Source organism: Gobius niger (assembly GCF_951799975.1).
Source record: "Gobius niger genome assembly, chromosome: 9".
In the NCBI taxonomy this organism is placed as follows: domain Eukaryota; kingdom Metazoa; phylum Chordata; class Actinopteri; order Gobiiformes; family Gobiidae; genus Gobius; species Gobius niger.
In genome coordinates, this window is record NC_136860.1 from 31,037,108 (window position 1) to 31,053,164 (window position 16,057).

The 16,057-nt window shown below is 38.2% G+C and overlaps 1 protein-coding gene across 4 annotated transcripts in view; it reads right to left on the reverse strand.

Annotated features, from left to right (window-relative positions):
- Window positions 1–16,057, reverse strand: part of stat4 (signal transducer and activator of transcription 4) — a 38,352-nt gene that overhangs the window by 1,054 nt on the left and 21,241 nt on the right. For 3 of the 4 annotated variants that reach the window (XM_079563416.1, XM_079563417.1, XM_079563414.1), the window contains 14 exons: window positions 11,161–11,319; window positions 10,957–11,049; window positions 10,815–10,874; window positions 9,034–9,054; window positions 8,840–8,933; window positions 8,706–8,750; window positions 7,271–7,354; window positions 6,995–7,093; window positions 6,466–6,601; window positions 5,468–5,520; window positions 5,258–5,352; window positions 4,049–4,185; window positions 3,767–3,958; window positions 2,257–2,302 (listed from right to left, as the gene is read on the reverse strand). In XM_079563416.1, coding sequence (XP_079419542.1) covers window positions 2,257–2,302; window positions 3,767–3,958; window positions 4,049–4,185; window positions 5,258–5,352; window positions 5,468–5,520; window positions 6,466–6,601; window positions 6,995–7,093; window positions 7,271–7,354; window positions 8,706–8,750; window positions 8,840–8,933; window positions 9,034–9,054; window positions 10,815–10,874; window positions 10,957–11,049; window positions 11,161–11,319 — 1,314 coding nt within the window. The remainder of the gene's footprint in view (window positions 1–2,256; window positions 2,303–3,766; window positions 3,959–4,048; window positions 4,186–5,257; window positions 5,353–5,467; window positions 5,521–6,465; window positions 6,602–6,994; window positions 7,094–7,270; window positions 7,355–8,705; window positions 8,751–8,839; window positions 8,934–9,033; window positions 9,055–10,814; window positions 10,875–10,956; window positions 11,050–11,160; window positions 11,320–16,057) is intronic. The other variant, XM_079563415.1, reaches the window with a different exon arrangement.

The following is a 16,057-nucleotide window of genomic DNA, read 5'->3' on the forward strand; positions in this document are numbered from 1 at the left end:
CTTTACCCCAGTCCAAAAGCTTCTGGAAAAAAGCTGTGAAAATAGCAACAAAACTGAGACGAAAACAATGATGGAAATGTGAAAAAAGTGACGAAAAATTGATGAAAAAGTGGCAAAAATGTCACAAAAATATCACAAGAAATTGACCAAAAATTGATGAAAAAATGACAAAAAAATGGCAAAAATGTGACAAAAAAATGACAAAAAATGTATTTTAAAAAAATGACAAAAAAATGTGAATAAAATGTGATACAAATTTGACAAAAAAATGACAAAAATGTAACAAAAAATGACAAAAATTTGACCAAAAAATGACCCAAAAATGACAAAAAATTGACCAAAAAATGACAAAAATGTGATAAAAGAATTGACGAAAAAAATTGACGAAAAAATTGACGAAAAAATGACTAAAATGTGACAAAATATTAGCCTGGCTAACACCAGACTAAAATCACAAGTGATATTTAGTCTGGGGACCACCAATTCATTTTCTCGTAGGAGAGGTGTGGTTTACGATCGTCCATACTCGTTTATTGGGCGATACGAAAAAAAAAAAAAAAAGTCTCTTGCGTCTGCACGTAGCCATGGCCAATCGTATCATCGTATGAGATGACGTATGACGTACCCGCTGTAAACTTTTGAATATAAACTATTTAGAACAAGGTCTAAAGCTTGATCAAAAAATACCATCATGTCTGCTGCTGTCACGTTTTTTATTATCCGTAAATAAACTACCAGCTTCCATATATCGAATAGCGCGTCATCGTCTTGCCGTCCCTCCTCGCTCTGTGATTGGTTCCCAAATCCACCGGAGATGTCGGCCATGGTCCCCAGGCTGTTGTGCAGTTCGAAATAATTCGAGCGCACACAGCAGCCTGGCGTTAGCCAGGTTAACAAAATATGACAAAAACTGGACAAAAAAATGACAAAAAATTGACCAAAAATGACAAAAAAGTTACAGAAATGAGTTACCCAACAAAAAAATGATGGAAACGTGAGGAAAAAGATCCTCTCCGTTCAGGTGGGAGTTAAGAGGTTAAAGCAACAGGCCACGGTTTTTCCATACTGAGATATGTTCTTACCTGAGCTTAGACAAGTTGATACGTACCTGTCTGGTCTTTGTACGTGCGCTCAGGCATGCAAAACGACCAAAGATGTTGTTAGCATTTAGCCTCTCCCAGCATATTCCTTATGCAGAGCCGTTTTTTCCTATACTCAGATTACGCAAGTTGCGTAGGGCCCCCGCAGCCGCAAGGGCCCCGCATCTCACTCAAATGACGGTGTTGTTTCGCTGATTAATGAGCGTGGTGTTACATCTACAGGCTGTCTGACAGGCAGCGCTCACTCACTCTTCACCTACTTTGCCACATACAACACCGAAATGGAGCAGTGTGCTGAAGTAGATGAGCAGGAGAGACCGACCGCCTTCCCCCTATCACTCCCAACGAGTGAGCGCTCCTTCGCTCGCGTCTTCACTCAGTCTGTCTCCCGGTGTTCGCCTCGCCTCATGCTCGCATCCTACGCTGCTTTCTCCCGTCTCCCGGCCCGGGCGCTGCTCGGACCTGGGCTGCACCGGCCGCACACTCATTTAAAATATCTTCTTGATGTTTCGAGTAGTGTGTCAGGCCTGTAGTTAGTCAGAATGTGCTTGGTTGAAAACTAATTATTATCAGGCTAATTATCAGTGGTATGATAAAAAATAAAACCGTCAGGTGCAGGTTTCAGTTAGTTTGAAGTCAGTGGTTCCTAGACTGGGTCAGGGACCGGAGGTGAGAGAATGTGACCATTACCATTTAAAAAAGTGGGGGAAATAGACTAGTATCGTCCTAAACCGCAGTCTAACAGTGGGTTAGTGGTTAGTGGGGCAGGGCCCAATTGAGGTTATTTTCCACTTCTGCCCTGCACTACTGCACAGTATAACTGTTTTTGATCGTAAATGAGTTCACTCTTCATCAAACAGCCTTATGGTGCATGCTGTAGGCCCCCGAGTGGATTTTTGCTTAGGGCCCCAGAAGGGCCAGTACCGGCTCTGTCCTCATGGCTCCAAACGGGGGTGAAGTATGAAGCCACCACCCTCTTCCACGGGCACGCACATAGACCAGACAGGTACGCATCAACTCACCTAGTTCAACTCGTTTGGAGCTATAGCGGAGAGGAGAGGCTAAAACAGTTGCACAGGTAAAAAGAAATGTTTTCAGCCTTGGATTAAATGCAATATTATAAACGGTAGATTCTTATGTGGGAATTATCACTTACCGCATTTCAGAGATGGGGATGAGAGTCGACGGGATATAGGGATACGCTGAAAATGCAAATAAATGTTTTTTTGTTAGTACAGAACTGGTTCATGTATTGCATTGCAAAACCCCAAATCCTTGACAAGCACAAGTGCTTCTTCAGGGAGAGGGAGAAGAGGGCACATTATCGCAGGAGCTCTATAAACTAGTAAACTATGGCTCCTTTCGAAACGAGCAGATTGGTGTGAGGTCTTGCGCCAAACCGGATGTGCGTCAGCGTCCGCCATGATAAGAAGCGTCCGAATTGGGCTGTCAGTTAGGAAGGAGTTAGGGAAAGAAGCCTCAATGGTAACTATCATATCCACTTCAGCATAGGGACCTGGTGATTAGGAGCTACGTGCCATCCCATAAACCACTGCGCCGCCAAATTTGTACTTTTTTAGAAACTAGTAGAAACTCAAGCCACATGGATAATTTGCACACTGTAGCTTTATGAAACAGCTGTTGTTTTTGGACACTATACAGTAGGTGGCGGCATGCGCTTTTGTTTGGCCTGCGCTCCACCAATAACCTTAACCTCTTAACTCCCGCCTGAACCGAGAGCATTTTCTCCAGTTCAGCTTTACCCAAATCCTGTAGGCCAGTGTAACACCTCATTTGAAAGCTAAGAACTGCAAAACTAAATTGATCTTTTTCCTCACATCAGATTTTTTTTTCATCACTTTTTTGTTGGGCAGTCATCTCATTTTTGTCAAATTTTCGTGACTTTTTTGTCACTTTTTCGTCAAATTATTCAAATTTTTTTTGTCAAATTCTTATCACTTTTTGTCCATTTTTTCTAAATTTTTCGTCAAATTTTTCTCACTTTTTTTGTCAAATTTTTGTCCATATTTGTTATTTTTTTGTACATTTTTTGTCACTTTTTCGTCCATTTTTTTTACATTTTTCGGCATTTTTTTCTCAATTTTTCGCCAATTTTTTCTCAATTTTTCATCAAATTTTTGTCCATATTTGTCATTTTTTTTGTATATTTTTTGTCACTTTTTGGTCATTTTTTTTCTCACTTTTTTCACATTTTCATCCTTGTTTTCGTCTCAGTTTTGTTGCCATTTTTACACCTTTTTTCCAGAAGCGTTTGGATTGGGGTAAAGCTGGAGAAAATGTGCTCGGTTCAGGTGGGAGTTAAGGGGTTAAAGAAGAGGAAAAACAGCTGTTGGTGATGTCACTTCCCCTTCCCCTGGGTAAGGACGGTTGCATTGGACAAACAGCTCTGAAGCTCTAGTTCACTAACTGCATAGAGATCTAACAGTTGAACCTATGAAAGGTTTGGGATTAGTTGCTAGTGTTAGTGCTTAGAGGCTATAATTTGATGGTTTCAGACGCAGCCTATGACCATCTGCAGGTTTTAAAATGTGTTCCAGATGCTTTTGGGCAGGTTAAAGGGCGGCTTCCTCTCCACGCCATTGTTCCTTTTTAAACCTTTTTTCTGTGTCTTGCTTCTTTGCCCCGTCTTGTTCCCCCTGTCTCACCTTTGCTGGGCTGGCTGTTGTAGAGGCGTCCGAAGGCTTCATCTTTGGGTATGTCCGGATACAGGAACTTGAGCGGGTTTTCCGGCACCACTCCGTCGGAGATGACTTTATAATCTCGAATGATGTCGGCAAACGGCAGCGCGCTCAGTCGGTTTTTGGTGTAAGGCTCCACCGAGTTGAACTTGACCTCTCCTAAATAAAAATACAAAGACATGATGTATTAGAAGTAACAAAAAGGCTGGGTCTGTGTTCTGTATCCAGAAGTCGGGACAGGCGCCTCACCGTTGTCTCCACGGTCGACCCAGGTGAAGGTGATGCCTCCGAGGTGACTCTCACTGAAGCGCAGCAGGAACGTCCCGGGCTCTTTGGCCTTCAGCAACGTCCGCTCTGTCTCCTTACTCACAAACCCCATGATATAACTGAAAATAAAAGAAATCATTGTTTTATGTTTTGCACACATATTTTCAACTCCCGCCTGAACTGAGAGGATCTTTTTCCTCACGTCATCAGATTTTTTTCCCATCATTTTTTTGTTGGGTATTCAACTCATTTTTTTTTTACTTTGTCATTTTTTTGTCACATTTTTTTTCTTCATTTTTTCGTCAATTTTTTATCACATTTTAGTCACATTTTTGTCATTTTTTGTCACATTTTAGTCACATTTTTGTCATTTTTTGGTCACATTTTTGCCATTTTTTGTGACATTTTATCACATTTTTGTAATTTTTGGGTCATTTTTTGGTCACATTTTTGCCAATTTTTTGTCAATTTCTTGTGACATTTTTGTGACATTTTTGCCACTTTTTCATCAATTTTTAGGCCCTTTTTTGTCAATGTTTTCTCACTTTTTTGTCACATTTCCATCATTGTTTTCGTCTCAGTTTTGTTGCTATTTTCACAGCTTTTTTCTAGAAGCTTTTGGATTGGGGTAAAGCCAACCTGGAGAAAATGTGCTCGGTTCAGGTGGGAGTTAAGGGGTTAAATGAACCTTGACATTTTGAGAAAGGGGAGCAAGTGAATATTTAGACAAGTTTTGTATTCAGACAAGTTTTGTATAGCCCAATATCATAACAGAAGTTTCCTCACAGGGCTGCACCAAACATTAAGGCAATAAAACAGAGCAATAAATACTACAATTTAAAGTTCAGGTGAATCCAGGCAAAGATAATGTCCAATAAGCATTGGCAGCAGGAAGCATGAGAGTTTGACAAGGGCTTAAAGGAGCTATCCTTGATTTTTTTTAATGTTCTGTTATTGGAATAAAATTTGTTTTGTCCTTTGGTATATGGTAAAAGCAGACAACACTGGTTTTAAAGCCATTTAAACAGCCATAAAATGTCAGGCTAGTAGTCATTTTTTGATGTTGTAAATGCATCAGGAAAGTTTGAGATGAGTTTGGACCAGAAAATAGCAATTTGAAATTTGAGTGACCCTGTTTCTTTGTACAATCAGGTATAGCTGCTTTAAGTGTCAAGTAAATTTTAGACTAACTTTTCGCTCCACACTGGCAGTAAATGTTTCTTGATCAGCTCCAAAATGGAGTCCAGCCACATCCAGAAACTGAACGGTTTTCCAAGGATATTCTCCTGAGGAATGAAACAAAACATGTGATTTTAAATTTGTGATTCTTCTTGGAAAAGTCTCACGTGCAGCAGCACTTTAAGCCTTGGCCACTAGATGGCAGTATGATCAAACACTCACTTTAGAGAATCTGGACCATGACACCTGGTAGTCACTGCAGGAAACATGTTGACCTGCAGCAAAGAGCAGTGTTGGGCAAGTTACTTAAAAAAATGTAATATATTCTATATTAGTATTTACAGCTCTGAGACTTTAATATGTTTGTATTACATATTACTGTTTCAAAAAAGTAGCTGAGTTACAATACTTTGAGTTGTGAACTGAATATAGTAATAATGCGACAGAGCAAAAGTGCAGTCAGTCCTCATTCTCTTGTGTTTTGTATTGAGGACATTAACTACAGACTGCAGACCTTATACAGCAGTGTCTAACTTGATCTGGTGATGCATTTTATTTGGGGGGAATTTGGCATTTTTTTGTTCATGCGTTTAAATGCACGTATAACTCGATTGTTACTTGAATTGTAATGACTAATATATTCCCATATTTTGTGTAAATAACATGTTATGTTCCCCAGTTAATGAAAAAGATAATATATTTGTGTAATTCATTACTTTTGTAATACGTTGCCCCCAACACTGGCAAAGAGTGAGTTAGATACATTTTTGTATTGAAAAAAAAAAAAAGTTCATGACATTGCACTCAATTATTTTCCACTGGACCAAAACATGTGGCCTTGCGTTGTTAAAAATGGCCATTACAAAGACAATCAACAAATAGATTGTGAGATTGGTGGTTTATCCCCATGGCAGGCACTATCTCCTAAAGCGTGTACGTGAGTGTATCTTGTTTGAGTGAGTGGAAGTAGTTGGTGAGGCCATTGGCCAGTAAGTTGGTCAGTAAGTGCTTTATTTGTCATTGTACAACGGAATTGTGTTCAGGTGTTGAGTTAGTCCTGAAACTAGGTTGAAAAATTAATATTGGACTGTAATAAAAATAAAAATTATGATATTTAAAATCTGAGCCCGAATGATCAGGTTTTTATCATTCACAATTTGAATCCAAACTCGTTTAGTTATTTATATGTATTCTAGGTGGTCATTGAACCTCTGACATACCCAGCAGCTTCTCTCCGAGCATGGTGAGCTGTTGTTTGTCCAGTCCACGCGTGGCCTGAGCGCAGAACTGCCAGCTCAGCACCTCTGACAGCTGGCTCCAGTTCGCCCGGGGAGGATTTGCGAAGAAACACAGGTTCTGGAGGAAAAATCAACATTAATATCACTATTTACATTGATAGATTATATAGACTCCCCTCCCCTAAAGTGGAAGAGAGAGGGAGGATGGATGGATGGATGGATGGATGGATGGATGGATGGATGGATGGATGGATGGATGGATGGATGGATGGATGGATGGATGGATGGATGGATGGATGGATGGATGGATGGATGGATGGATGGATGATGCTTATTGTCATCTAGTTCCTGATGGTACTGTTGTTGTGGCTTTGGGCATTTCATCCATCTTGTGTTTATGAATGTGGGGACTGAGAGAGTGATCGGTGATGACGACTGGAGAACTTGCATGTGCAGATTGGAAATTGCTTTGATTCATACTTTGAGGAATAGTCTCTGAAAGTGGAGGTACCTTGGGTTCGTTTGTGAGCAGGTTGTACCACATGACAGAAGCCCAGCCTCCGGGCAGTTGGCTCACATTAGAAATGACCACGAGCGGCAGTGAACAGGTCTGAAAACAAAAAAAGAATCCACACTGTAACCTTTCACCCAATAAAGAGGAGAATACAAGTGACATTGGTGTATATGAGCAGACTGTGTTTTTAACCACAGGCATGTTTTACAGGAAGTGTTCTGACGGTTCGGTTGCTCTTGTGATGGAAATGTGTGTGGCTCAAACCTATCTCACCTCCAGATCGATAGTGAGGCCCTGCACCGTGAAGCACGCCTCGAAACTGAGAGAGTGCAGCTCTTCGGTCACAGAGAGCAGCCCCTGGAAAACACATTTCACGTTTCTTTTGTAGTTTTTTGTTTTTGCTACAATCAGTTACGGCAAAAAGTAATGACAACATTATGCTGAAGCAGAACTTTTGAGTAAAAAATGCAAGTAAAGTTAATCCTAAAATCACATTACCCTGACTATATTTTCATTATTTTACTCTGTAGATTCTGTACATTCCCTAATGGTGTAGCCTTAACTTGTTAGGATAGTAATGTTGGTAAAGCACAAAACAAAAGGTTTCTTATTATTAGACCGATGCATGTAAAAGATCACAAAATCCTTCATTACTACACAGAGTTTAAACATTTTCCCCTACATGTTCCAGCCATGTCCTAATGTGTAGAATGAGCCCAGACCTGTTCACCACAACTGCCTCTAAAATCCTGCACTGTCACTGAAAAAGTTGTTAATTCGAAGTGCCGTCATGCACGAACTTAATATAGAAGCTGCAGTTTCACATATGACCTGAGGCAGACCCTGGCAGTAGTGAGTATAAAATGGCCAACTTGCATCTAGCCCCTTTAACCCCTTAACTCCCACCTGAACCGAGCACATTTTCTCCAGCTTTACCCCAATCCAAAAGCTTCTGGAAAAAAGCTGTGAAAATAGCAACAAAACTGAGACGAAAACAAGGATGAAAATGAGTGAAAAAGTGAGAAAAAATTGATGAAAAAGTGACAAAAAATGGACAAAAAAATCACAAAAATGGACAAAAATTTGACTAAAGGTGAGAAAAATGTGACGAAAAATTGAGGAAAAAATGGACGAAAAAATGACAAAAAATTGACAACAAAAAAATTGTTTATCAGAAATCTTCAGGGTCCTGGGACAGAGGGCTTAAAACAATGATTTCCCCGGGTAAACTGTGACGCCTGGTCACCCTACACCGGCTATAACCACCAATCAACTTAAAGAGACTAGATGCAAGTTGGCCATTTTACACTCACTACTGCCACCTCAGGTCACACGTGTAACTGCAGGTTCTATATTAAGCTTGTGCATGACGGCACTTCGGACCCGAATCAACACCTTTTTCAATGACAGTGCAGGATCTTAGAGGCAGTTGTGGAGAACAGGTCTGAGATCATTCTACACATTAGGACATGGCTGGAACATGTAGGGGGAGGAAAATACATAATTTTTAAACTCATATAGTCCCTGTAACAGTTAAAATGTGTAAAAACAAATTTCATAGCCATAGTTTGTCCCTGTATATGTTATATGTATATACAAGCAAACAAAGCATGAACAAACAACGAAAAGAAGATTTAGCCTACTGGGCTTTTCAACACATGGTCACACACTTTCACCACAGTGTAAAAACAGTTTGTCTTTTCCGTACCTCAGTTCCCTTTGTACCATTGATGTATTTCTTCTCTTTCAATTGCTGTGTGATACAAATAGTATTTAGGTATTTAGCAAAGTTTTGTAACGTTCTTAAAACATAAGAATAAACTGTGTTATAAATGGCCTCACCAGGTGTCTGAACTCCACTGAGAGGCAGCCGTCGGAGAAGTCCTCGATGTCCATGACTTTAGTGTTGTTTGTGAGAATAAAAAACTGGCGACTTCTGAGAAAAATAGTCTTTATGAAAATCTATGCAATTTAAACTCATATGAATTATAAAAAGAATAAAAGACACTGATTTGGAGGAATAGACTGCTACTTACACTCTGCCGGGTGGAAGATCCCTAGACGGAAAAGATAAGACATTTACAAACAATGACAGGGACATTTGGGGGTTTTATTTTCAGAAAACGTCTCAGACACTGTGGGTGAGAGAAAGTTGTTTATGTTCTTGAAGTGGACTAGGAATGAGTTGGACGAAGATGCTTTTAGCTTTAGTCTAGTTTTAGTTTAACAGTGTTGCATTTTCTCCAGTTCAGCTTTTCCCAAATCTAAAAGCCGTCTCTTTTGAAAGCTAAGAAAACAAATCTAAACCGATCTTTTTTTCTTGTGTTGTTGCCGTGTTGTTGTCACTTTTTTACATTTCTTTTCATTGTTTTTTGTTGCTCCTTTGTGGCGTTTTCATCACTATTTTACTATCACTTTTTTGAAGATGTTTTGGATATCTGGTTTAAGTTGGCTCTTTAAGAATCATACTTTGCATGTTTTATTTATAAAGCGTGGAATAGGAGGCAGCACGCTTTATATCCTGTATGAGGTTTTCTTTTTTGGTGTATACAGTCACCTGTGTTACTTGTTATGTTGTTGAGTGTACTGTAAGACCATCAATTTAAGTAAAAAAACACTTTTTTGACATTTTTTCATCCCTTTTTTTTATCATTTTTTCATCCCTTTTTGTCACTTTTTTGCTGGTCTCTGGTGGAGTTTTTGCTGCTTTTTTTGTCACGTTTTTGTTCCATTTTCATCTTTGAGTTCGTCTCATTTCTGTTGCAATATTGACACTTTTTTTTTAAGAAGACCTTAGATCTGGGTTAACCTCTTAACTCCCATCCATTCAGATCCCATTTTCTCCAGTTCAGCTTTACCCTAATCAGAGGAAATCAGAAGAAAACAAGGATGTAAATTCAACAAAAAAGTGACAAAAATTCAACAAAAATGTGACAAAAAATCAACAAAAATGTGACAAAAATTCAACAAAAATGTGACAAAAATTCAACAAAAAAGTGACAAAAAATCAACAAAAATGTGACAAAAATTCAACAAAAATGTGACAAAAATTCAACAAAAATGTGATAAAAATTCAACAAAAAAGTGACAAAAATTCAACAAAAATGTGACAAAAAATTCAACAAAAATGTGACCAAAGTAAAAAAAAAAAAAAAAAACTTACAAGAGGTGACACAACACAGCAACAACGCGAGGAAAAAGATCAGTTTTGTGGGTCTTAGCTTTCAAATGAGGTGTTACACAGACCTATATAATGGCCAAAGTGGACAGAATGCATTTGGTTTAGGCGGGTGGTAAGAGGTTAAGAGGTTACAGTTGATAAGTATTGAATATAAGTATTGGAAACTGGGATGAAGGTGGTCGATCTCCTCGTCCTCTGATCATTGCTTCGAGATTTTTTTCTGCGTTCATAAGCTACTGTATCTTTTCTCAGGACAGTTTCTCCCCAAATGAATAAAGTCCCAGTTGATTGCGATCAGTCACGCGATCAGACCATGGAGCTATAGAAGCAGACTGTAGAGGGGCGCAAAAATCTGACAAATTACTTCCTCCCATTGTTGTCTCGTCAACAAAAACTCATCAACGTCCCGTCCTGTTGGTCTTTACGTAATCGTCATAAATAAAAGGTGCATCAGTGTAATGATATCTTGTAGTCTTCGTTGACAAATGCAACACTGGTGGAAAATTCATGTTTTTTTGGAGATTAAGTTCTCAGATTAAGATTAAACAGGAAACTAAAAGGAGATAAATATATGCAATGAAAGGGGAAGTTGTTGGGTGTGACACAACAGCAGGCATTTATTTTCATATTTCTTACTTGTCAAATGTGGTTTTAACCTTGAGCTGATAATCCACTTCAGGCAGTTTGACCAATAACCTGGAGAACAGTTCATGTCATTACACACGGGCTAACACGCAGTACCCAAAATCAATGTAATAATACAAAAACATAACGATACCTGACTTTGGTGGTGAACTGGACGCCGGTTTTGATGATGAGGGGTTTCTGTGGATGTGTGGGCATGCACGGCTGCTTCTCCACCACGAAGGAACTGACCAGAGGAATTCATTTTAGTATGGAACAAGGGGAACCATTTCATAGGCCCATCATAGACCAGAAATGCCAAATATTTTCCTATAAATGTGCCTTTCTTCTTTTTTACCTTTTGATGAGGTGGTAGAGAAGGAACTTGACCCGCTCCTCCATCTGGGGCTTCTGCAGCGGGATGGGGTCGCTCTCATAGGTCACTTTTAAAACCAGCTCCCCCAGTTTATCCAGCTGCCGTTTGATTTGGAAAAGGCTCTGCACCATCAGCGTGAACCTGGGAGTAAACGAGAGCGAGACACTGGTCAAACAAAGATGGATCAACGATGTTACTAAACACCTTTTAACCTCTTAACTCCCGCCTGAACCGAGAGGATATTTTTCCTCACGTCATCAGATTTTTTTTCCATAATTGTTTTGTTGGGTATTCAACTCATTTTTTTTTTATCACATTTTTGTCATTTTTTGTCACATTTTTTTTTTCATTTTTTTTTGTCATTTTTTGTCACATTTAAAAAAACAAACACATTTTTATTACATTTTTGTCACATTTTTTCGTCCATTTTTTCGTCCATTTTTTTGTCACATTTTGTCAATTTTTTGTAATTTTTTTGTAATTTTTTTGTCAATTTTGTATCACATTTTTGTCATTTTTTGTGACATTTTTGTCATTCTTTTGTCATTTTTTTGTCACATTTAAATAAAAAAGTCACATTTTTATTACATTTTTGTCATTTTTTGTCACATTTTTTCGTCAATTTTTTATCAATTTTTTGTCATTTTTTTTTGTCAATTTTGTGTCATATTTTTGTCATTTTTTTGTCACATTTTGTCATTTTTTCGTCATTTTTTTTGTCAATTTCTTGTGACATTTTTGTGACTTTTTGCCACTTTTTCATCAATTTCTCGTCACTTTTTTGTCAATGTTTTCTCACTTTTTTGTCACATTTCCATCATTGTTTTCATCTCAGTTTTGTTGCTATTTTCACAGCTTTTTTCAGAAGCTTTTGGACTGGGGTAAAGCCAAACTGGAGAAAATGTGCTCGGTTCAGGTGGGAGTTAAGGGGTTAATGCCAATAATGACTGTTCGAAAAGCTTGTTCGAAAAGTTCTTCGTCTCAAAACATCCCACAATGAAAAAAAATACAATAAAGCAAACCTCTTACCCCCCGCTTTAACTGAGTGCTTCAGCTTTTACCCAAATCTCAAAGGTTACAGCCTGCAGGCCAGAGTAACGCCTCATTTGAAAGCTAAGGCCTACAAAACTCATCGAAACAAACCTTTTTTGTTTCTCTTTTGTTGCGTTTTTGTCACTTTTCTGTTAGTCTTTATTGGCTTTTTTGGTACGTTTTGGCTTTACCCCAATCCAAAAGCTTCTGGAAAAAAGCTGTGAAAATAGCGACAAAACTGAGACGAAAACAATGATGGAAATGTGACATAAAAGTGAGAAAACATTGACAAAAAAGTGACGAAAAATTGATGAAAAAGTGGCAAAAATGTCACAAAAAATGGATTAAAAAATGACAAAAAAATGACAGAAATGTGACAAAAATGTGACAAAAAAATAACAAAAAATTGACCAAAAAAATGACCAAAATGTGATTTTAAAAAAATTGACGAAAAAATGACAAAAATGTGACAAAAAATGAGTTGAATGCCCACAAAAAAATGATGGAAAAAAATCTGATGACGTGAGGAAAAAGATCCTCTAGGTTCAGGCGGGAGTTAAGGGGTTAAGAAGACCTTAGATCTGGGTTAAGAGGTTACAGTTGATAAGTATTGAATATAAGTATTGGAAATTGGGATGAAGGTGGTCGATCTCCTCGTCCTCTGATCATTGCTTCGTTTTTGTCGCCCTTTTGTTCCATTTCCATCCTCGTTTTCGTCTCATTTCTGTCGCTATTTTCACACTTTTTTTTAAGAAGCTTTTAGATGATAGACAGATGATAAGAATTTAGCCCAAAGATGTATTGTTTATCTGTAATTTATTGAACGATAAGTCGATATACTAATAATCGAGACAGCCCCATAAGGTACTGGTGATGTTATATTCATAATACGGTTGCAACACTTTTTGCTTCAGCACCTGTAACTCACGGAAGATTTGAGCTACAGTTCTCAAATGTTCATACAAAGTGCCCACATTTCAATAAAAGAACAACGTCTCTCCCTCTCTAACCTGTCATATCCTTACCTCAGAGTCAGAACATAACACAGGTCCGCTGCCTGAGTCAAATAGTCATCAACACTTCCTCCTGCAGCTCAGGGAAAAGGTGATGATTTGCTGCTGCTCCAGTAACCTACACTGGAAAGATCACTGGGCCTCGATCTCTCAGCTTCTACTGTTTTGCAGTATGTTCAGTGCTATATGGCAGATCCCATGAGCCTTTGCAACTGATCTGACTGACTTGCCCTTATTTGCCACTTCATCAGATGCTTTTTTTTTTAAAAACATTTAAAAAGGGGGTGTTGAGTTATTTTCAATCACATAGCACCAGTCTATATCACACTACAATGATGACGAAACCTTCTGTTGGTCTGTAAATGCAGTAAATTAGAATAACTGCCTTGTATAAAATAGCTCTCTCAAAATGGCTGTAGTGAATGTCTTGAAATAGGCCTCTGTCTCTTTAAGAACCTCTGAGCCTTTCCGACACGCCCCCTCCACACGCTGTCTGTGGCTGTATCCGAATGTCCACACTATTCCCTAACCCCTCATTCACTACATAGGCCCGCACTATATAGTCGACTACAGAGTCCACTGATTCTGTTGGCGATTCGGATTTTTTTTAATCTGAATTTATTTATTGTTATAAACGTTTATTTTATGAAACAGAACGACTGTTTTGGCACTTTTACAGGCGTTACTATCATCACAAAAAAAGGAAAACCGATGTCCGAAGCGCCAGCAGCTGCTAAAAGTTCGCTAAACTCCGGGAATAAAGTATTTCTGTGATAAAGACCAACCTGACTCAGAGGCAGTGGAATATTTATGGATAAATACGCGTCAGATACGCTTTTACTTCACATGGATTTTACATGAATGGCTTGGATTATTCGAGAGGAAGCTACCGGTCATTTAACAGCTCAAACTAAAGGTTAGCAGCTAACGTTAGCATCTTTTCACCATAACCGTTTATATTTAGGTCATTTATTCATGAGAAACACAAACACACGACTGAAACAGCTGATTTTCTTCAGTTGTGTTGTTTAGTTCAAAGACCTGTCGCTGTCAGGCTCTTCTCCGACTCTCGCAATGCATTGTGGTCTATATTGACCCGTTTAGTGACCATCGATGCTCACTACTGCATTGATGCATTGTGGGAAATTTCGAGTGGACTACTTTTTTCTCTCTGGACATTCGGACACCCCGACAAAATGGCGTGAGCACTATATAGTCACTATATAGTCACTATATAGTTAATAGTGTGGACTTTCGGATACAGCCTCAGGCAAACCTATCCCTAAAATGGCCGCCATCAGAGTTTTTACAGATTAAAAATACGTGAATGTGCCAGGGCAACACTTCAGGCATGTTTTTAATGAGGGAATGACATAATAGCATGATGTAAGGCTTGAAAAAGTCGATTTTGATGGTTCAGCCATTGTTTAGCTAGCTGTATTAGCATAATGGTTTGAGATTAGCAGAGGAATGTGCATCACATTTTACCTGAGAAACTACACTTTAATCAAACGTATGTCATATGGTTTTATGTGCCATTGTATAAACAGGAACACAAAATATAGTCTTACCTCAAAATCTATTCTTTCTCTATAGAATCTGCATGAACCTTTTACAACCTTGACAATCACCATGTGGGATCAGAGAGGAAGTGAGTAAACGCTGATATGTTCATTTCACTCCGATCTTGACCCTGAGTGGTGGAAGTGGTGATGTTACAGCTCTCCCCATGTTATAACCCAGTCTCCCCAATACTCGATTCATTACCAAAGCGTTTTACATTACAATTAAACAAGGGAAAATACTGTTATGTTCAAAAACACTGATCCAACGGTATTTATAAATGAAAACAAACTCAATCAGAATCAGAATTAATATTTTTTAGAGAAAAGTTAATTATTAGATGGCCAAACTTCCTGTTTTCTACTTGAAAACAGGAAGTTTGAGGCTTTATTTGTCCACTGCGGGACAAAGGGTTAAAATGCAACAAAAGAGCAAAAACGTGAGGGAAAAAAAGATGAAAATTTGGCAAAAACATAACAAAAAAACACAACAAAAAAGTGATGGAAAAGTGGAAAAAAAAAAGTCAAAAAAGAGACGACAACGCTGCAACAACATGAGGAAAAATATTCGATTAGATGAGTTTTGTAGACCTTACTCCTGTTACTCTTGCCTATGAGCTGTAACCTTTGAGATTTGGGTAAAGCTGAACTGGAGAAAATGCACTCGATTAAAGCAGGTAAGTGGTTAAACAAACACAAGGGCTACAGGGCTGGCAGGTTTAACCTCTTACCACCCGCCTAAACCAAATGCATTCTGTCCTCTTTGGCCATTATATAGGCCTGTGTAACACCTCATTTGAAAGCTAAGACCCACAAAACTGATCTTTTTCCTCGCGTTGTTGCTGTGTTGAGTCATCTTTTGTATGTTTTTTTTTTTTTTTTTCATTTTTGTCACATTTTTGTTGAGTTTTTGTTGAATTTTTGTCACATTTTTGTTACTTTTTGGTTGAGCTTTTTGTCACTTTTTGTTGAATTTTTGTCACATTTTTGTTGAATTTTTGTTGAATTTTTGTTGAATTTTTGTTGAATTTTTGTTGAATTTTTGTTGAATTTTTGTCACTTTTTGGTTGAGCTTTTTGTCACTTTTTGTTGAATTTTTGTCACATTTTTGTTGAATTTTTGTCACATTTTTGTTGAAATTTTGTCACATTTTTGTTGAAATTTTGTCAAATTTTTGTCCAATTTTTGTCCAATTTTTGTCCAATTTTTTTCCAATTTTTGTCAAATTTTTGTCAAATTTTTGTTGAGTTTTTGTTGAAATTTGTCACATTT